Source organism: Protomyctophum parallelum, assembly GCF_964188405.1.
Source record: "Protomyctophum parallelum genome assembly, chromosome: 10".
Lineage (NCBI taxonomy): Eukaryota > Metazoa > Chordata > Actinopteri > Myctophiformes > Myctophidae > Protomyctophum > Protomyctophum parallelum.
Window position 1 is genome coordinate 20,736,339 of NC_139704.1, and position 23,351 is coordinate 20,759,689.

Sequence of the window (23,351 nt, forward strand, 5' to 3'; positions counted from 1 at the left end):
TCCGAGTAGAGCAAAGATGACCGTCAGCTCCAGAGACTACGCCCCCACCCTGAGTCTCGCCCTATCTTGGGTTCCTCACTCCACTCCGCATTCATCTCATTCTGTTTCAATAAACTGTTAATCTTGAGCGAAGGTGTGGTCTCTTACTAGTGAATGTGTAAATAACTGCCAAGCCCAAGGACACATGTGTCTCTGTTTTCATTGTACAAAGATATTGGCTACTTTCTTATGTAACTGTTTCTTTATGGATAAGGATCCCATGAGAATTATGGTGGATCTATGTGGTTGTATCACAGTTTTATCTGAGAGACCATTGACTTCACCCAACACGTACAAAGAAGGTATCTTAGTACCCCACACTACACAGAGTGGCCCAGCCACTGCCCTGCCTCCACAACCACAGAAAGCTACTAGTTAGGCTCACTCAAATTCACATATTCATTGTCATTTTCCACATGCCATTCATTTGTTCATTTAAGGTTTTGTGGCCTAAATCTTGAACTGTTCAAAGAAAAATTATCAAGAACAATAAGGGTTATATAAGAGGTAAATGAATACTGAAATTATATAAATAACATTTCCTCCCTAACATCAGCTGCCCCAACTTTAAGGTATACTGGCGTGCTGTATTGTATTGTCTGAAAATGTTGTTTTTTTTATTGCTATCTTGCTTTTTGTTTGACGTTTTGATTTGATCAGCTTGCTGAATTGTAACAGATCATTTTTTTTTAAAGATTTATTTATTGAAAATGCAGATATTAACGACAAGTTACAGAATCATGATTTCTTTTTTCTTTTTTTTTAAACAAGACAAGACAAACTCAAAAAGAAAGGACAAAAAACAGTAAAAACAAACCCCCCCCACCCACCCCCCACCCCAACCCCAGAAAGGAAAACTACACAGCTCTCATTATTCTGTATGTACACAACACCTCTTGACAGCAACAACTCGGATAAATACATGAAATAACAATATGTAACAGATCATTTAAATCTGTAAATCACTGCCAACAAGTCAGAGGACCACACCATCAAGTTCAATAAGGGTTAATGACTAAACACATTTCCTCCCTGACATCAGTTGTCAATATATTTAAATTATTCATTATTTTGTCATTTATATATTTCTAATATGAAATGTATCTAACAATTTTGTCACCAGATGAATGCAATAACATTTAGCAGCACTAGCAGGGCCTCCTTTGATAGAAAACCAGCAGTGCTAGAGATTCTGGTAGAATAACACTAATCAGGATAGGTACAGGTTTTTAGGGGGTGTAATTTATACAAAGACCGTTGTGGACGACACACTGATAAAGTATTACACTTGTTTACCATGAACAGGGTCCACCGTTTTCAATTCATCAGAACATTTAGAGACGTATACTACAAATATACACTTCTATTAAAAAACAGGAAGGAGAAAAGAAACATGTACAGTAAGGGGGAAAGTGTGCAGGGGGATTCAGATTTTACGGGGGCCAGTTTCGAATTGCAGCCGTCCGTAGATGCCCTTTGAGAGTGGTTTTGAATGAGTGGATTTGATGGATGGATGGATGGATGGATTTGATGGATTTGCACGTCTTAATGGCTGTTGGTAGGGTGTTCCACATTTTGGCGGAGCGAAATGATAGAGATAGAGATAGATAGATGTAATCTTGACACAGAATTGATATGCATCTTCCATAATATAAATGTACACTGAATGCAATGTACAGTACAATATAAATTTGGTTCTAACCACCTCTATGACTTTAACATGTAATACAGTCCATGCAGTCCTACCTAAAAGATTTGCCCATTTCTGAAAACACCCCCAGCGGGACCAGAATTGAACCGGATTTGTACCCGGGACCTTCTAGCTGTGAGGCGATAGTGCCACTGTGACCCTGGCTGCATAATTTTTTAACACTATGGCTATACCAATTGTGCCAAACTGTCAATTGTTTTCTCTGAGCAACACCTATCACGAATGAAGCATACATTCACTTTAGATCTACTTCAAAGGTTATAAACTAGAAATGAATTGATAATTTGACTACATTGCAATTGTTGTAAAGTTGGACACAACAATTAGACCCCAAGTTGTAGAGTCTATAGACTTGATGGCTTATGTAATGTGCATAATGAATTAAATTGGATTTCTTGTTTTGTTTTTCTATTTCATTACAATCCATGCAGTGTTATCTTTTATGTTATGTATTATTCTATTGATTCTTGTGAAACATGCCAGACCAACATTTTGCTGTTTGTACCTGCTCCAGTATGAGTAGGGTGACCAGATCCAAACTGTTCATTTGAGGGACAGAAGTATCGCTTGTGTGGGATGGGGGGACCCCGTCCCCCCATCCCACATCCATCAATTTGTGGGACGCCTGAAAAGTCTTGGGAATGAGGGACTGTCCCACGCAAAGAGGGAGAGTGACATCTGGTCACCCGTCCCTAAGTATGAGTAAGAGAGACCCAAAAAAACACGTAGTTCCTAATATGCACCCAGGTGTTATGCTACTTCATATCATAGACTGTAAAAAAAATAGCTTCATATACACACATTTTCTCTTGATTAGGCTACTAGTGCACTATTCCATACTGGCACAAGGGGTCAGTATCCTTCAACCTACGCCTTCCGTAATTTCTGACTACGGATTGTCCATTCTTAACAGCTAGTTAACATTATCTAGGTCTACTCAATATTCTCATTATTGATTTAGCCTATTTATTAAAACATCGACTATTGTATACTAATTAATTGACATACGTATTCTGTATCTCTTAGTTTTGCCTTGAGTAATATGCACTGGCTGGCCATGGTCGTGTCAGTCAGGGTCAGGGCTGCATGCATAATAGCTAGCTCTGGTCCATAGCCTAATGCCCTTTATTGTTGCAGTTGTATGGGCATTAGAGCTATGATCAGGGCTAATTATTAGCCTTGATACAAGCCACGGCAAGCAGAATGAATGATACCAACATATCAATTCAATTCAAACTGTATTAGCAGACACAGGTCCATATACAACAACATAAAAGAAACACGACAGGCAATATACAATCATTAAAGAATATGTAAAATAAACAGTAGGCTACATAACCTAACCCACAGGCAGAATACAGTGTCACACTCTCTCTCTCTCTCTCTCACACACACACACACACACACACACACACACACACACACACACACACACACTATCTGGACAAATCCTTTATTTGTGCCCAAATACAACTGGCCTAATTCAAACGGTCATGCACAGTTAATATGCATATTATTATCATACTCTCTACATCAGTGGTTCTTTCAATGGAAACTGTCATCTAACCACATGCTTCAAAGACACGAAAAGAAGAAGTGGTTCTCAACCGTCCCCATGCAGGCATTACTGCATCAAAGGTAATCAACAACTGGCGAAACATTGGCCTAATAGTCAAATAATAAGGAGATATTTTTTGGGAAATAGCCTATAGCCGATCTACAAGCTAATGCGAGGCGTTGTGAGCGTGTATGTCTGCTGTGCTTGGATCTGCTGTTTTCACAGTATTTTTCAAACTATAATGTTATATACCTCAACTCCTACAACTCCTACAAAGTGCTTCTCAGGGTGGGGGCCCGGGGTCCCGAGTCCCGACTCACCAGTTCAAATGTAAATATGTTGGGGGTCTCAGCCTGAAAAGCTTGAGAACCACTGCTCTACATAACATACATGCCTGGACAAATCTTTATTTGTGCAGCGTGTTCATTTGGCGACTTGAATGAATTATCGTCAACAACATCAACGTATGTTCAGACAAAAACGCACACCACTGAGCAACCAATGGGGGGAGTGGTCGTTCGGCCAGGGGCGGGGCATTATGTAGGAGATAGTGGTGTTGGACAAACAGGTTGGTTTCGGCTGAAGTGCATCTCTGTCTGTGTCTGTGTCTGTGTCTGAAGAGAGAGAGAGAGAGAGAGAGAGAGAGGACGTGGTCTTGCAAGGAACTTTACCACTTTAGCCCGGCTGCCATCCATTTTCACTTGTCGGTGCGACCGTGTGTTAATTTAGTATGTGAATACGTACTGAACAAGGGTAGACCTATTTCTTTTCTTTTACACGTCTTTTCGTTGCTGGATACTCGTGGAAAAAATGCTGGGAAGGAAAGCGTCTGGGTCGGGAATGATGATGAGCGCGGCGGCAGCGGTCACGGACCGCGCCAGGGTCGCAGAGAGGCTGCATGCGGCTCTGGCCGGCTTGCAGGAGCTGCAGCTGCTGAAGGAGAAACAGGGCGACATGGTTCACCGGGCTCTGCGAATGGATCGGGAGGAACCGATAGTGTCTTCGGTCCAGGCGGCGGCTACGGGTTGTCCGAATACGGGGACCGAGGAGCAGCGCCTGGAGGCATCATTGACAGCACTGAAGCAACAATTGGTAAGATTGAGTCATTATTAAGAAATAAGACCTTTTCATTTATAGGACCATTATTTATTCGGCCTCTGACTGAGCCACGCGGACCACCATTTCATGACATTTAGCTTCTCAGACCCAAAACCCATAGTATTTTGTTGTCGTTCGATAAGATTTTGTCCGTGTCCACCATTGCATGCTTTGTTAACAGGCTAAGGTTGATCAGAAAATAACAATTATTCTACATTCTCTAATTTGTGTAGACTTCTTGTAAATGAAGTAATGCAGATGTTTAAAACAATAATTTAACTCTTGAGAGAGAGAGAGAGAGTTAAATATTTATTAGGAGTCCATTTGGTTACCAACTCCATCATTTAGCTGGGGTCCTGGGGACCACCTGGAATCCCCCCAAGGAGTCATATGGACCACTGGTAGTCCCTGGACCACTGGTTGAAAACCACTGATTAAGATGAAAGAGTAGGCCTGTGTCATCACGTTTCATTTGCCACCGTTGTAACTTGTGTCTATTGTGAAATTATATCGCCAATGGTATTAAAAAAAAACTTTACATAGACTTTACATAGGCTATGTATGCCCGCTGAATGTAATTGCCTTTAGAATATTACGCCTGATTACCGTTAGAATACCTTTAGAATTTAGAAGACCGTGAAACGATCAGCTGATATCCATTTACATTACACTACAGTCAATACTAGTGATTGATACTACTCAGTTGGGGGTAGGAAGTAGCCTAGGATAAAAAAAAAAATGTAATAAATCAAGGTTCATTGCAAGACCACGGGACCTTGGGGCAATGAGGTGGACTCTGGTGGGGGGTAGGCCTACTGGTGTACTTTAATTATTAACCACTTTAATGTAGGTGGAAACACACTGTAATAACTTTGAGCGTGCTGGTTTGACTTTAGGCTTGAGTTTTTCAAAGGTGAGCGTTTGTCCTCGCCACACTGCCACGGGACAGTCACATTTTCTAAGGACAATTAAGTACAATTAAGTTTATGTAGAGACTCTGACATGATAGAAACTCCTCAAAGGCAGAGCAGAACTGTGGAGATTAAATTATTATTATTGGTTTACAGTAGGTTCTGCATTATATTGTAGAATAATCTCCAAACTGACTCCAACCAAACTCAAAGGGGATAAAACATGACAGGGGTCGTGGTAGTGTTTTTTTAATGTACGTATTTATTTATTTTATGGAAAAACACCTTGTTTTGTCAGACACCCCTAAATAGAAACATCACATTTTCAAAACTGAAATGATGCTATTGAAGGTGAACATCATACGGTTGGCACCACAGCTGTATACAAATGAAACTGGCTGCTATCTTCTAATCTACAGCAAACACACCCTCACACCAACCCTTCCTCCACCAGTAGTTTACACAATGGCCAGGCCTTCTCTGTGGGGGAGAAATGAGTTATCCACTTACCTCCTCCAGACTCCTCTGTACTCCTGAAGTTAATCATCAGACAACCCACTCGTTTGTTTTTTCTGATGGGTGTACATTAGAACCTCCTTTAGACAAACAACACACTTACAGCTGTCTGGTCTATACCCTCCAGGCAGATGAGTGTGGAAAAAAAGTGTAGTAAACCACAAAGTACAATCCTCCTCCGTGTCAATTTAACTCAGAGAATGTGCAATTGTAATCAAGTGGACCTGTAAGGTTTGCATAGTGCATTTCAGAATGAGTGGATTAACATTGAGAATGCATATTTTGACCTTTCAATTTGAACTGAATTCCCATTAAAAAGTGTAAAGTTTGCGAACAAAACAGTGGGAATCAAGTTTCATTTAAGTTTAGGTTCCGCCTGGCTTTGATGCAGGAGATCTATACTGAATGTGTCCTCTGTTTCACAGTGTCGCCTGCGCAGACAAGACGTGGGCCTGAAGACCCACCTGCAGCAGCTAGACCAGCAGATCAGTGAGCTGAAGCTGGATGTGGGCAAAGTGCCGACTGAACAACAGCTGGAGAGCGACAGTAGACCAAGCTCAGGTCAGTGGACAGACGCGTGTCACACCATTCCACAAATAAACAAACCCCCCATTTACACAGCTGGAAGGTGTCTCTTATGCTGAGCTCCCAGAGCAACACAGTACACTGTAAACACCCAAACAACACTCAACAATCTAACAAAACACACACCACCACATGCTGTCTTTTAGATATTTACGGAAGTCATTTAAACTCAAGAAGCGAAATCTGTTGCCACTTGCCGTTCATCATTTCACGTGTTCTCTCTTTAGGTTTCTATGAGCTCAGTGATGGCGGCTCCTGCTCCCTGTCCAACTCGTGCACGTCTGTGTACAGCGAGTGCCTGTCGTCCTCCTCCCAGACCAGCCTCTTCATTGTCTCCGCGGGCCCTACAAGCCCCACCACCGCGTCTCACACCCGTGGTGGGCCCTCTTCTCAGGCTGACGTGTGCCGTCGGCGGTCGGCTGACGAGACCGTCGCCCAGCCCAACCCTCCACGTGCCATGGGTGTCCATCTGGGCAGCAGCAGGATTCGAGTGGGCGCTGCTGACCGGGCACGACCAAGACCTGTGTCCACAGGTGAGCAGCAGTCTCAGTATTGCATCTTAAACTTAATGGAACACAGCCATTAACATACTACATAAGACTGTCATCTGTGTGTCTATGAAATGACGCACATCAGAAGATATTGATCAGTTTGCGGTAATAGTGGCCATAGACCGCATGGTCATGCTGGGCCAATGCTTAGCCACAAAATGCATCATGGGAATTCTAGGAACACAGAAACGGCGAACAAGAGAGAACTCCATAACTCCATATCAACATCGAAATGTTTATATGTATAGATTGAACTAACAATGAACTAAAAAATATATAATAAGCATCAAAGTTTAACCAAAGGTCTCTTATTAATTGTATTAGCAGAGGCACCATGTAAATGTACTTACAATGGGGTTTATTGCCTCATACTGGCATGCTGTATTTTAAAATTGACGGTTGCATTTCTTCCATTTCATCGCAAATGAGCAAGTGTTGATTTTGATTGTGTGTTGTATCACCAGGGGATCTAGATAAGGTGATGACCCTGGGACTGGGCTGCTATAAGTCTGCATGGGAGAAGAAATCGTCAATGTGCACCAACCTCAAGACCTCGACAGTGGACCCGAAGTTCCAGAATAACCTGGTGTCCCGCAGTGGGACGGAGGTGTACCATTACCCCAGCCCCCTCCACGCTGTCGCTCTCCAGAGCCCCATTTTTTCACTGGATGGGGAACCAGTCAATCCTAGGCTTTCAGAGGGTACAGGGCCCCAAGCAGACACTCCCCAGAGAGCACAGGGGATGCCCCTGGGTTACATAGACAAGGTTCTTCAACGCAGCATGAGCAAGATTAATATCCAAGGTGACGCAGGAAGAGACACTCGTGCCCAAGCTGATTATCACAGAGAGGCTAGTGAAGTTCAAACGATGTCTCCTGATGTGCCAAACGTTCAGGTATCTCCACTACCGCCAACATCAATGCAGACACCGGACACCATTCTAGCCGACAGCCACAGGAACAGACGGTGCATAGGATACTCCGGCAAGGAGCAGGCGAATATCAACCAATCGGTTAGAGCCCCAGACGTTTCATACCGCTACTCCTATCCTGCTGCTATGAAGGACTACAGCTCTAGTGAGGCCGTGACCTGTGCTGCTCGAAACAATGGCAAGATCCCAGGAGACCCTGCTAGCGCAGCAAGAACACACTCAGAGATAAAGTACAGGGACATCCCAATGTCGAGAGGGGTTGAGAAGAAGGGCGTGGAGCAAAGGCACCTAATCAACCATAGCTCCACCACGGAAGAAAGTCACGGTTTTGAGGCCCATGTGGGTCACAACACGTCTGCCCCTGACTTTGTCCATGCCAAGTTTGTCCCTGCTGGGTCACAGCGGGTCAAGGTGAGGCAGGCAGACCGCAAGACCAAGGCTGTGAAGCTGAGAAGAAGAAGCACTGAGAAGCCCAAAGGTTCAAGACACCCCCAGGGCTACTCTGAAAGGACCATGGAGGCCAGTGGCGGACTCAAGGGAAGGTCAGGGAAAGCAAAGATGGCCCAGAAGCTGACCAGCTGCCTGGAGGAGCTAGGACACTCTGGCTCAGACTCAAGCCTCTACAGCCCTGGCCACATGCACACCCACAGGGTCTATCCCAAGCCACACCCAATCCCCCCTGTTGCCAAGTGCAGCAAAGGCCGCAGACCTCAGTGCCTGGAGTTGGAGCAGTCTTCCGAACAGAGAAAGAGGAGGCAAGGGACTACCAAGTGGCCAACCGATATCGAAATGCACCAGGCTGCCTATGTCCAGCAACAGAGGCCACGAGAGCCCCATACACAGGCACTAGCAAATAGGCAGGTTCGCAGTGTTAGCACCAGGTCACACTCAGACCAACTCGGACCACGACGAGCCTTCCAGCCCTCTGTGTCAGCCGCTTCATTCTTTAATAGCCTCAATGCCAGATACCCTCCAGCTCCGTTCCCCATGTCCAGCCAGTACCCGCCCCGATGCGAGTCAGAGTACTCGGCTGAATGCGCCTCACTGTTCCACTCCACCATTGCTGAAAGCAGTGAGGGGGAGATGAGTGACAACACCGCCAACCGCTTTGGAGACAGTGAGTTCAGCCAGAGCTTCCGGTCCCGCTCTGACTCTGACAGCAGCCTGTCCCCTGACGAGGAGGAAGAGGAAAGGGGTCTGGTGTGGCCTGAGGCCGCTCTAGGACCCACTGTCGCTGGTCTGGCCTTGCAGCAGCAGCCACTCCCCGAGCCCCCTGCCTGTCGCATCAAAGCCTCCCGAGCTCTAAAGAAGAAGATCCGTAGGTTCCAACCTGCGGGCATGAAGGTCATGACCCTGGTATAGTGGAGTCCCTCCACGATACACCACGATACAGCATGAAAACTGTTCCAAACCCTAATAACTGTAAAAGGAGTTGTCAGATGGAGAAGAAAACAGCATTGCTAGAATTTGTGTATTCACTGCTGCAAAAGATTTATAAAATGGCATTATATAAAAACCATGTACCATACATTTTGTTGATTGCCATGCATACTTCAAATAATTCCATTCTTGTGATTCTTTGCAAATGGATATAACTTCAATCTGAACATTGCTTTCATATAATTGTTCAGAATTACAATAATTGTTTGTATGCTCCCACGCACTGTCCACAGACTCCACATGCAAAAATAACGTTTTAATGGGGGACACAAGGTTTTGGTCCAGAGACCTTCATCGGGTTATCTTGTTGTCAAGTCTTGATAACAACAATATAACCTTGTCTAAGGACCAAACGTTGTGTTTCCCATTCAAAGTTTATTTTAGTATTTGCACGTGAGTCTTTCCTCTGTGCTCTTGGTCTTCTCTGGCACACCCCTCGTTCTGTAGGTGTGCAAAGGTTTAGCTCGTTTTTATACTTATTATATTTGCCATTAATGTAACATTTCTGTACATTGATCTCTCTTTCTTCTTGCACATTGGGTTTCCCTATGCATATGTTTCACTGCAGAATAAAACACTATTTAATATATGATGCTTCATCGCCACCTTTGTTTTTACTCGATTGCATTTACAACGTTGGCATTTAGCGGACTAATTTGTCAGCAGCAAATTACAAAGTGTAGGCTAATAAACAGTTTTAAGTGGCCATGGATAATAATAAGCATTGGTACAAGTTGTACCGTACACTGAAGGACAGCATTGGCAAATGTCCAGCATTGTTCAGATTTTAAACGGCATAAATGTATAAACATGTTTCACTGCTTATTACTTGAACTGGCACATAATGCACAAAACTCCACTTGATGGAAACCAATTACAGCTGAGTAGCCTTGAACTGCATTTGGCTTAAATTCCAGCGTACACTGTCAAACCACATGCTTAATATTTAAAAATAGATCAATGCTTATCTGTGCTCAGGCATTTTCCTATAAACTAAACATGCTCACAAGGCACTCATACAATCTCAACAAGAATGTGGTTGATGAGATGAGCTCTGCAGGTTCCTGAGTGAAGTCTGGTCTGGTTCTAAAAAGAGTTGGAGCAGGAGGTACATAGGATTTAGTCGGAATGACTAACGATAAGAAGTTCCTCATTTCAGAGCTGTCATGAAGAGATTAGACACTGGGCAGCTGCACAGAACTGCCCAATAATCTCATTTCCAAAATCTGCTTTGGTATCTTGCTATTTAAATTCCCCCACTTTCAAAGTCAAGTTGAGCGAAAGGTTACTGTTGTAACTAGTCAAGCCACAGGCCTTCCACACATACCCACAACTCCCCCAGTTAGTTTTGCAATAATATGATTTTCTCCCATCATGCAATCATTTAAACTAAACATCTAAGAGGCTTAATTGGACTGTCAAACAATTTCAGCAGTTTATCAATGATAAGTATATGATATCTCCCTAATATCACTATGACGGTCGCTGTTTTTTAACCAAAATAAGCCTCAGTCCCTATTTTGGGCAGATTTGAAAAAATCAACAATGTTAACTTTGAAATTCAATCATACCGAACCTAGCCGATCTACACCTTCAATTCTGTGGAAAAAGCGTCCATCAAAGGAGTACAGATATTATTTGTTAATTCACTAGCTATACATTATTTTCTCAGAATGCTCAGCTCACACAGTTCCAAAGGGCACATTGTCATTAACATCAAAGATGACATTTTAAATGTAGAAAGTTGTGCCAACAGGCAACAGCTACAATTGGGTCTTTCTTCTTTCTTTTTTTTGTGAGGATTTGTAGGTCCCACTGACCTTTGACCCCTCCATAAGCGCGTCAGGGAGTGGCCAGTGGGATTAGAGCTGTTGTTTTTCAACCAGGCTCAGGACAGCATGACAGGCTCTGGACGGGTCTTTGATGTAGATTTGAGCAGGACCGTGTAAGCTTGACATTGTTAGTTTGCTGACCTTTCCAGCTGTTGAGCTGGCTCATCTCTAGGCACGTTTCCCCCAGAAATTGTCAGAATGGAGGGGTCATGGGCCGTTTTGTACCGCTTCTGTCTATAGCTGTCTCCTTGGGGGTTTGTTGTTCATCTTCAATTTGTCTGCCGTTTCATTCCGTTGGATCCGGTTTGTTCGAGTCTGTTGCTGCTATACAACGATGAATCAGATGATTGCCCAAGATCTGTTCAGTTTTACCCCTTTCTTCAACAATTATTCTGTGTAAAATCTGTAAACGGTGTGTAGGGTTTCACAGTATCACTACCTCAATGAATACAAAACCAGGGTAATTGTATGCTGGTTTCATTGGTTCATTTGTTACTCTGGCTGGAAAGGGAAAGCCCTGGGGTCAAGTTGGAAATGGAGACCTGTGGAGCAGGTGTACAAATCCAGACCTGCAAATAGGATTTGGTCAGTGGCTGTTTTATGGGGTATGAATTGAGGGAAATATTATGTATGTGTGCAAGTGTGTGGAGAGGTGCTATTTTTTCACTGATTAATTCATGAAGTATGGTCCACAAGAGCTTGTCATGGTATACCGTACTAAAGGATTACAGATGTTGAGTGGGATCTCATTACATTGATCTTGGTTCAAGGACTATGGCATCAGGAACTTAAAAGCAAATGGGTAACTGAGCATGTCTCACACACCATTCTGTCTGATACCAGATCTGCCAATAAAGGATCTTGACTGACATATTTTACCCAAAGGCCATGAAAAAGGTCACTGTAACTGCTTGCTGTTCAGACTTTGTATTGTACCGGTGTTTCTTAGGAAAGAATAACTGAAATAATCAGACACCAAATGAGTTAATTGTTACTAGAGACAGAAACAGGTTAAATAAACAATGTATATGTGTACAACTTAAATGTATCCTAGTATCAGAAAATTCACAAGCAATGAAAGTATACTATCCTCCGTTCTGCAATATAATCAAAGGAAAACATTGCATGAGGTTTTCTTATCACACTCTCTTAAAACAGTCTGCAGCAGACATGCTTGTCACTGTCCTAAGGAAGGGACATAAATAGATTATCATGCTCCTCTGAGCTGGCTTGGGCCAGGTGAACACTGATAGGTAATGCAGGGAATGCATACCAGTGAGCTACTTTGAGCAGTGATCTTCTTACACATTGCACATTGCATTTCCTCAGATAACATACAACATAACATTAGTCTCATCTAAAGATACTTATATGGTTTAATACCATCCCTTCTAAAGCGGCTACCTTACCGTCCAAATGGTTTATGTTGACAAAGTAATCCAAGCAAGAATTTAATCAGGAAAACATTTCAAAGCCAGCACAAGTTTGTTGTTTTAACAATTATGTGACAATGTGACATCATTGAAACAAGAAAAACATTTCAAATTCACATTTAAGAGAGAAAGGAGAAAGAACAATAAAAGTGTGTCCCACAGACAGGTGCTAATTAAAATTTGAATTGGTTCAGATTAGGTCACAGATGGGGGAAAAGGGAGCAATTGGGTTCTCCTTTTACGTCTGCATGAGGTAATCCCAAAATTAAACATTAAACTGGGCCCATCCCAGTCTGTCTACACCTACAGACTCTCATTCTCAACACATAATATCTGCTTTTAAGCATGTTTTCTGTTTGTCTATCTTTATCATAGTTGTTTCTGTATTTTTCAAAGCGTGTGTAAGCAGGATCATTGTCTGCACTCGGCATCATGCACGATATCCATACCAATTTAGGAAATGTAATTTAATGGTGTCAGGCCTCTTTATTCCTGCCTTGTATAGTCTCAAATGGTGTTTAGCACGATGGTCTGGTTGGATTTCTGTACAACAAGAGAGTGAGAAGAAAGCTTGTGTGAAACCTGGAGGGCGAGTGCTGGGCCCCTGATATAAGATGTGGATTTAACATGTTGACAAGTGGGAGCTCAGAAACTCATTACCACCCCGATGCGAGGAGGCTGCAAGGAGCTTTCCACCCAACCCACAATGCACCCCTGGTGGAAACACAGAGGAGTCCATGCTTTCAGAGTCTTGTATGGCAAGAAGTATAAGGAGGATTAACTCAGTCACAGAAAAACGGCATCTTCTACATTCTGACAAATTTAGCAATAAACATAATGACGTAAAAGTATCCAAAAGAGAAGGGGTCAACCGAGCTGGTTTGCATGTTAACATATTTATGATTGACTGAAAGATCACCTTGAATTTGCGCCATGAACTCTGTCGGTGTCCGTATTGACACATTAGTAGATACTAGTCCAGGAACTCGATTAAACACGTTGATTTTACATAGGCCATGTGGATAGAATTTGTTTACACTACCACTGCAGAGTTGTGTCTGCAGGCCTGCCATTGAGATTCACCCAGTTCCTCTCTCTACAACCCTTGAATGGGGGAAGGGCTCTATAGGATTGGGTCAGTAGGTAGCTTTTGTTCCTCTGCTTACTGTACATATGAATGGGGTTTGGACGGGAATGTCCAGCCTCATGAATTTCAATTGGAGGAGGCTTGGGTTTTAAGGAGCAAGATCCTCTGGTTGCGTGGGAGAGATGTTTTAAGGGAGAGATGTGATACAGTGGTCAAGTGTGAAAGTGGCAGAGTACAGCACAGCATGGAGATGAATTAAGCAAAAGAGAAAGACGTGCATGTTCCATTCCTGTAAGGCATGGCTATAGCTCTGCTTTAAGTGCCACCTGCTCCTCTTTAAGCACATCCTGTCATTTAATACATAATCCCTTCATTCACTGCGCTTGTGTTTACTAACCATTGTCTCATCTCCTTCAAGCTGTGGTCAAGAGGTAGTTCAAAAGTTCGTACTGTGTGTAGAGCATGCAGACAGTAACAGTGGGCATTGTGGCCCTGTTCGCCACTGTGAAGTAATTGTCTTCTGGCGCAAAGAAAAGCCTTGAGCATGCTTCTGAAAGGATCCTGAGATTTCCATATTTGTGGAGGCCAACATCATCACCATAAATGTGTCACACACTGTGAATCTGTGATGCGTTGTGTGCTTGTAGATCTGCTATAATTACGTTCCAAAATAGGAATGCCAGGTTGAAATCGGTTACGGTCCTTAACCCTAGCGTCCTTATTCGGCGTGTGAACATTCGTGGAAAATAGTCGTTGTACAATGTCCTGCACTTATGTTATAAGCGTTATAGGTGAAGAGCAAAAAACAGGAGGGCGCTTATAGAGCCCTGGGGGACTCCAGTCAACTAAGTATAGGGTTTAAGTTAAGCTATGCCTGTAGAATTAAGTTAACAATTGTGCAGCATGTGGGAGTGCCATTCCAAATAATGGACGAACGAGAGAGCTTCAGGCAGGGTAGATCGAAACTGACCATGCAGAGTTGGACAATCAACTGTGAAAGAAAGAACAGAGGAGACAGACGACTACTGCACCGTCAACCCAAAACGGAACTCATCAGTATTGCCATTTGCACACAACAAAGTGAATGTTCAAACTGGTGAGATTCGTTTTTGTTCTACCAAAAGATGAGTATATTACTAAAAATGTGCAAAAGCTATAAGATACAATGTAGCCATATTATCCCAGCAGTGCTTTTTTTGTTAAAAGTACAAAGTCCTGTTTTCAGAGGGTGCCTGCATGCCTGGTGGCTCCGCGCCTCCGTCAGTGTTTCTGGAGTAGGAGGACCTGAGTTCAAATCCGACTCAGGTCATGTCTAGCGAGTCTAACTTCTCTCTGAACTTGATTTCTGTCTCAAAGGTTTACCCATACATAGCCTCTTCTAGAAAAGCCCCCTGGTCGGTGGTGGTCCCCAAAAGAGAGTATATATATATATATATATATATATATATAATATACACATTACACATACCTTTTTTTGTATTTATTAAATTATTTTTAGAAAACCTTTTAAAAATAGCCGATCTACAAGCTCACAAGATTGTCTATTTTCAGAATAGGAAGTTAATAGTGACTTTTGCCTCAACATTGACACAACATTGGCCTATACTAGTTATCTCTATTATATACTATTGTGGGTGTTGCCCTCATGTGTATGAAACCACCAACTGTTATTAGGACGCAAAGCAAGGCCTCCTCTGAACTGTGTGTGTGTGTGTGTGTGTGTGTGTGTGTGTGTGTGTGTGTGTGTGTGTGTGTGTGTGTGTGTGTGTGTGTGTGCGTGTGCGTGTGCGTGTGCGTGTGCGTGTGTGTGTGTGTGTGCGTGCGTGCGTGTGTGTGTGTGTGTGTGTGTGTTTGCCTCTCAAGAAGGACATCAAAAGAGCTGTGAGACTGACAGATGGTCCTCCTCTTGGCTAGCCCCCCTGATAAGATCACAGTGACAGGAGGACATGGATCCTCAACAGGTAGTGCTCCAGCACGCTTCTTGATGTTCCCATAAATTATGTTCCCATATGGCCACTATAACACATCTCTCACTTCAGCCATTTCTTTCTTTCTTTTTGTCCTATTTCGGAGTTTTCCTGACTGGATGTTTTCTCCTTGGAAGCTGAACATCCAATAATTATTATTAAGTATTATTATTAATTGTTTTTTGTTTTTACAAAATGCAGCTAAGAGCAGTGTAGTAGTAAGTAGTGCACCCAAAGGAGAGCTTGACATGACACCTCCATACTGTTTGACTGCCCTTCACGTGTGACTGGTTTCCTTCTACAAGATGCCATAAACCCATTGGGAGTGCGTTCACAATGACCCCCTGAAAAGCTGTGGTTTCCGGAGCTTCAGGCCTAATGGACTCCAGTCTGGCATCTTTAAAATATTCTAGACATTAGGTAAAGACCCCCCCCCCCCCCCCCCTCTCTCTTCCTCCATGTGCACACGTGCCCCTTGAATAAAAGGTCATTTACCATTGTTGAAAAGGTCAGCAGTGTCATTTATGGCCAGGAAGCTCATCGGCTCCTTTTGTGACGCTTAGCATACTCCCCGCCTCCGTCACTTTCATAATTTGGAATCGTTTTGTGATAATCCTTTTCTTTGAATCACTTTTCATTTTGAATAAACACACATTTAAGGGGTGGTTATATTGAGTTAAAGCATGCAGTAGAAAGACTTCCAGAGTATTAGTAATGTAGCTAGTTTGAACACATACATTTATGATGTATATGATGATGTGTGATGACTTTTTTTGAACAACTGATATGGACCTGGTCTAGATATGTATTAGTATCTGAAGTTGTCCCTTATCTGTTGCCCTGTCTTTAGAGTGCTTTCATTGCTTGTCTACATCTAATTATCTAATTATATAAATAAAAGACATGGCAGAGGTGGGGGTATCCAATTAAATGTTATTCAGCTGGGGAAAACATAGCTTATGGGGGGGAAACTTCAGTATTTCCTTGGGGTCAGTAGCTTGCTGTCTGGTCTGTTTATCTTCGTCTCCAAGGTATAGTTAGTGGTTGAGGGTTGACTCACTTTCCAGATCGGAGACAGGTCTCAGCTCGTACGTGTAGTGGAAAGGAACCAGGAGCCAGATATGGTACAGAGATAATAAGGCCCCCCAACACACCTTGAGCTGGGATTAGAACACAGCACCTCCTGGTTCACTCTGTCGCTCTTGTTTACTGCTCTTTGTTCTGGTTTTATTTTAACATTCTGTATTGTTTATTATTTGAGAATAGCTGCTTTTAGGAGGCCAGCTCTGCTACTGTCAGTTCTGTTTCATGTAGGTTAATACAAAGTAAAATCCCAGTTTACTTTTGTGTAATGTTTTTCTTTTTTTAAATCTTTTTCCCTTTTTTGCGGCGTGGCTCTCTAGAAATGCGTCTGCCTGTCCGTCTGAGGCTAACCTCGCAAACCACTGTACCAATAAGCACCACAGTGCATGACAGCACTGAACTCAGCAATATCTGCACTTGGGAACCTGGGAAAATCAGAATTCATACCTTTTTTGGGTCCAATAACAATGTCAGTCTTGTAAGTCCTGGGGGCTTCAGGGTCAGAGTCAGTGACACTGTAATCCCCAGAAAGAATGAGGTCCCCTATTTGGGTTGTATTTTGGATATTTTGGATAGCAAACCTTCTGGTGAAAAAAATGGCATCAAAAATGATTTGGGGCATTAACAAAAAGTTGAAGGGTAAATTTTGGTCTGATAATGATGTAGGCTAAGGCTACCATGCATGTTCAAATCATGTATATACATATGAATCCTTATGACTATTGAATGTAACGGCAAACTGTTGGAGCTTGAATGGAAAATATTGTTTCTTGCACCTGAGCGAGCGAAAGAGAGAGAGAGAGAGAGAGAGAGAGAGAGAGATTGGCCTCTAAGTAGGGAAAGAGCGAGCGAGAGAGCCTTGTGTGACAATAAACCTGAAGTTGAGATGACATCATACACTGACCCCATCCTGTTTTGTGAAAAGCGAGACAGTGGGGTGGACTGGCTCCACTGGTGCATCATGGGACACGCCTGAAGTGTTGTGTCTGCACTGGGGTTGGAGTAGCTGGGGGCAGCCACTCTGTCAGGGCAGGGGTCAAGGGTCAGGAAGGGTGGGCTTTTGGGTCACCAACAGGAAACATGATGAGGACAGACATCAGACGCAGACAGCTGCTGCAATCAGATCCACCAGAAACTACCACAATGGTCCGCATGGAGGTACAGAGATGTCCCACTGGTTCAGAACACTTTTAAAATAGAATGGAATACCCGGATAGGCTGACTATTTTAGAAATTGAGGTTACACTGAATCTGAAGTCTAACAGTAAATAATAGGATGTGCTGATGCAGCTCTATCCCAGTTTCTGCATTTACATTGTTTGTCCCAGTTATGCTACAATTACTACATTGTTTTAGTTTCTGGGGTAAGAGCTTAATTGGAGGATTCTAAACAGCTAGGACATGAAGCTTACAGGAGTTATCAGACTTACAAATGTAATTGAAATAAAATAAAATAAAACTAATAATACACAATACTGGTGTAAGCATACCCATTATCAGGGGATAAGGGCAGCTTAGATCTAAACATTTAAAAGCTTGTGAAATGTAATAACCTCATAAGTATGTCTGTGTCAATGAAGAGGGTGAAAGTTTGAAGTGTGTCATGGTTTGCCCATTTGCTGTGTTTTGACACAGAACATGTTGAATGAGATTGAAACTTGACACAAAGCAACTTGGGATATATGGCTTTCCTCAAGCTTTTGTCCCAGGGCATTAGGGAAAGTTGAAGAGGAAGACTTGCAGGCAATTAAAATAAATTGATCTTTTTTCCTGAGTGGGAGTAAGAGACAGGCATATATATATTTTTTTACAATTTTATTTATACATTTTCAGGTTTAAAGACAAGACATACTTTACAAACATTCACATCACAACACTGTATACAAACACAAACCCTCCCCCCCCCCATTCAAAGGAAAGAGAGACAGGCATATTCTGATAGGATTTTAGTTTCTGTAATTCTGTTGAATCTGAATGAACGGATGCCGCAAATCCACAGTGATACTGAATGGCAACATATGGCAAAGCTTCCTTTATCTGCCGCTGACCATTAGCATTGCAGCTGACTGGTAGAGATATGCTAAATGGGTGGTAAGTAACTGCCTGGGCTTTCCTTTATGGTTCTTCAGATAAACATAACACCTGGTGGTCGATGAGCTTAAAGTTAAACCAACATTTATTTGTATTTATGCTCCAGCAACAAAGATGAAGGGACATCTAAAGACACCTCCACACCAACACCTGGCTGTGGCTATCATGCCACTATCTCCTTAACAGCAGAGTGGATAAAGTCTCCGCAATCAGGGCCACAACCCTGGTGAAAGTTCCCTAGACATGCTCTGACTCTGGACATATGGGTGATTATATGGAGTCTATATACTGTGGCAGTAAATCACCATAAAGCCCCAGCCTGTGGCTTTCACCTGTGGCCCACAGGTGAAAGGAAGTATATGACAGTCTCTCTGGTGCCCGTGTGTTTATGGGGAGATTGGGGGGGATTGTTTGGGCTAAACACTGTCACTAAAAGAGAAAACGTTGACCCCCTCGGGCCCCTTTGAACAGGACAATCCAGTGTGGCACACCGAGGGACGGTTTGTTGGGGGATTTGCACACTCAGACAGTCAGACCGAGGGTTTAGAGAAGGAAGGAAGAACGGACTGAAATTGATATCCCTCATCTTACATCCCTGCAGTATTTGTTACTCTGCAATGAAAAGCAGACGGGGGTCCGTTTTATCATAACACCTTTAGAGAACGGAGGATGGGAATGTGTTTGGGTTGCATATATGGTTGAGGTCAGTCGGTCAGTCAGGATCAAAGAATCCTCCAAAATCCTATCTAACTCCAGTTATCCATCTACTGGGTTGGCACTGATACACTATCTACTTACAGTAATTGGCTGAAATGAGGTTAACCGATGGCGATAAAGCCAGAGGCTGACATGACAGCTGCGATCCGGTTTTGTTCATCTCTGCACCTACACTATAGCCTATTGAGAGAACTATAGAAGGGTGTAAAGACCCATAAAACACCATTATTGCCCGGTAGTAATTAGTTTAACTATGAGTGGGTGTCAAAGCTTTTAAAACATATACCACCGAGCCTGATAGCAGCATATCAGGGCTAAACGGGTAAATGGTAATGTTTGAACAATTTAGGATTAGTCACCCATCTCGCATGGCAAGGTAGTCCATTAAATGTCCCTGTTCATAACAACAATTATTTGCTGTGAGAACAAAAACACCCCTTTTCAACTAACCGAGCATGGGAAGTTGACAGGTACAGTATATGTCATAGGCAAGAGATTGCTTGCCTTGGAGACTCCTTCAAGGTTCTTTACATAAGGACATAAGGGCTACGCTTGCATGTGGGCCCTTTGTCTAAGACAAATTTCTTCCTCGGGAGACAAATAATAAAGAACCTTGGAGACTCCTTGGAGACTCCTCCGTCATTGACCATATTCGCACAACATCCTTTTTGGTCTTACTTCAAATTTGGGGGAGGATTGACACAGAGTTACTTCCCCTCCAAGCAATCCATTCTATTGATTGTCACTGGGGTGTGCTTCAGTCGGATCAATATCGGTCCTGTTCATCACCACCCATAGCAGCTGCATATCCCCCACTCAAATCAATCAGTGCCAGGACGCCCTCACCGGGATGCTTGGAAAGGAAGTCATTTTCACCTTTCTGGCCACGTACTGGACAAGTGTTTATATGAAAAGGAACAGGGGACAAACTATAGAAGAGTAAAAGACAAAGAGAGTGAGGGAGAGAAATGTAGAGAGAAGGGGGAGGACGTCGGCTTTGGTCCTCGCTCTTTGTAGATGTGGCGTCCAGATGAACTGTGATCCACACGACAGATTAGCCTTGACAGTTGTTCCAGAAGCAAGAGTCTAATCTAAAGCTGTCTGGAGATCCTCATGCAGCCACGTCACATAAAGGCCAACACAGGCACACTGCGCCACAACCCACAGGTCTCCTCATCTGGCCTTATCACACGACCCCACAGTAAAGATGCATGGACTGGAGCAGATTACCGTGTTTACAGTTATTTTAGATTTTTATCCTCAAACATTCCTTTGGCATGAAGCACGCTGTGAAACCCCACAGTGAATTCTCAAGTTCTCAGAGAGATCCTGCGACCCTGTTAGTGAAAGGCCGGCGCCATTTCCGCAGCGTGTGACAGACAGCGCGTAAGCCAAAGCTTCATGCCCTCACACAGAGGGGCACTGCCTGGGCATATCTCAGTGTGCCTCCACCAATCAAATGGCGCAACAGCCCTGGGAGATTCACTGTGTTGTCATGGCAGTCCTCCAAACACAGTGGGGATGTAGTTAAAGGCTTTGTACTTCCTGTGTTTACCAAGTGTCTCAGGCAATCCTGTATAGTGAGAACAGGATGCTGGTCTCCATAATAGCTGCAGTGAAATAAGCCTGCCCTGAATCCTATATGCAGACAGTAGTCCTATATCTTAAGCTCAATTTATTCTCCATCTTGCAGCGCTGTTGCACGCCACAAATAGCCGATTAACAAGCTCACAACATTGCATTTGTGCCACGTTGTGAACCTGTAGATCGGCTATTTTTAGTGTTCAACACAGTTGCCCCACATTGGCGTACAACACATCACATTACAGGTCACGGCTCAACATTTGGCAGTGGCACACAATGTGACATTCTTACTCAGACGATAGTAGAGCCCTCAGTGATGTTAAGTGTATTTGTATTTGTATTTATAGATTTATAGAAGGATCTGCCCTGTTTTTTTTAAATGTGGGCCGTCAGCAAATAAAGCCAACGCCAATGTTGTCAGTACAATGTGTATCATACTGTGTTGCCAATATACGCGGTAAATTGGCGTTGGACTAATTACCCAAACGTTAAAGCTCTGTATAAACGTATAAATCGGGCTTAACACACCATTGTCTGGAGTGGTTGCAGCTTCACAGAATAATTGTCTTTGCCTGGCTGTTGTAAACATCAGTTCCATTATGCGGTGATATAGGTGCTGTTGTCTAGCCAATGTAGCCATAATGAAAGGCTTACCCTGCCCCCTGTGACTGAATGGATGTTAATTGATGCTGTTCTTCTGTAAGATTGGAGTAAAGATTATTTATTTATTTCTACTACTGGTGGACACACCCAGGTCGATTCCGTAAAACTGTTTCTCAGCTAAAATAGGGTAATGACCACAAAGAAACTAAAGATGAATTCCTGTTCTGTTCTTTAACTTACATAGAAGTGTCTATTTGTATGTCTCTAAATGTTTTGATGAATTGAACAATGTGGACCCTGTTGTAAACAAGTGTAATGCTTAATTGGGTCGTCCACTCACAGTTAACAGTCTTTGTATTGAGTTTGTGCTTGAAATGTACTGTAATTCTACAAACTGTTAATAAATATTTCAATCAATCAATCAAAAGGGGCATACTTTACTTAAATGTTTTTAGGCATGGTTGGGTGTTTCAGACCGCTTATTGTTTGGTGTTTTAGTGCCAGATTGTACTTTCTTGACAATTCCCACCAACTGTGTTATAGCTCAAAAGTGCATCTAACATGCCCTCGAGGTGCTATCAGCTCCCTTAAAATTTGTGTTTTACGTCACTGTAAAATGGCAGAGAAAGTGGTTTCATATTGTGAGGAATCAGGAAGTCACTTAAGAGTCACTTAAAAGGATATTATGACCTGATATCAGGGATGTGTGTTGCATTTTCTTCCCCTAACTATTTCCAAGTGAGTACTCAACACAGGAGTGCATGTATATACTGCTTCATAGAAGTTAAAAGAGCAAGAACAAATAATAATATGGAGGCAAGTCCTTGAAGATACATAATGGTAGCTGATGAATGGATAATACAGGTCATCCATTCACTTTCATTTACATTTTATTATTTATTATTTATTTGCAAAAAATAATTAAAGAGAATAATTAGTCAACAGGGAGAAAAGAGAACATAGAAAGAAAGTTCAAAGAGCAGTCAGCTGACTGGTGCTAAACTTCACATTCCTGCCCTTCCACTTCCTGATAGCCAAACTGACAGAATAGCCCCCTACAGAGTACTGAGAGAGGCTGGTGTCTAATGAGGGGCTTACATTTAGAACCATTACTTCAGTGTCTCATGGCCTGTGTGTGAGTATGTGTCACATCACATATGATTCTCCCTACCGATGTGGGTCCTGTTACTTCTTTGTTGTTACGAATGGTGACAAGTGAACCACAGCTAAACACCTGTATATTAAAGGCCCACTTGTGTTTACACATAATACAAGTGCACTGAAAAACTTGCTTCAGGCACTCGACATAATAAAGGGCTTTGAAAGACGAACACCACAACAAGTCTGTTGCTGCTTCAAAAGAAATTGTTCCAGAATTGTGATTGAAGACATTTTCTTTTTTCTAGATGTGAGTGAGCACACATGCTGGGCACTGCTGCCTGCAGCCACACCTCCAGCGGTACCATTTTGCCGGCTGCAGGGTCATCAGCTGGGAGCTGCAGGGTCATCAGCTGGGAGCTGCAGGGTCATCAGCTGGGAGCTGCAGGGTCATCAGCTGGGAGCTGCAGGGTCATCAGCTGCAGCCAGGGTCATCAGCTTGGAGCTGCAGGGACA

General features: G+C 43.0%; 2 protein-coding genes across 2 annotated transcripts in view; one reads left to right on the forward strand and one right to left on the reverse strand.

The window, feature by feature from the left end:
- Positions 1 to 23,351, reverse strand: part of dnajc12 (DnaJ (Hsp40) homolog, subfamily C, member 12) — a 281,213-nt gene that overhangs the window by 152,434 nt on the left and 105,428 nt on the right. The gene's annotated exons all lie outside the window — the stretch shown is intronic.
- Positions 3,794 to 9,897, forward strand: dact2 (dishevelled-binding antagonist of beta-catenin 2). The gene is made up of 5 exons (XM_083774761.1): positions 3,794 to 3,906; positions 3,945 to 4,400; positions 6,259 to 6,394; positions 6,646 to 6,951; positions 7,434 to 9,897. Exons 2-5 carry the CDS (start codon positions 4,119 to 4,121, stop codon positions 9,260 to 9,262), a joined length of 2,553 nt encoding a protein of 850 aa, XP_083630887.1. The 5' UTR covers positions 3,794 to 3,906; positions 3,945 to 4,118; the 3' UTR covers positions 9,263 to 9,897.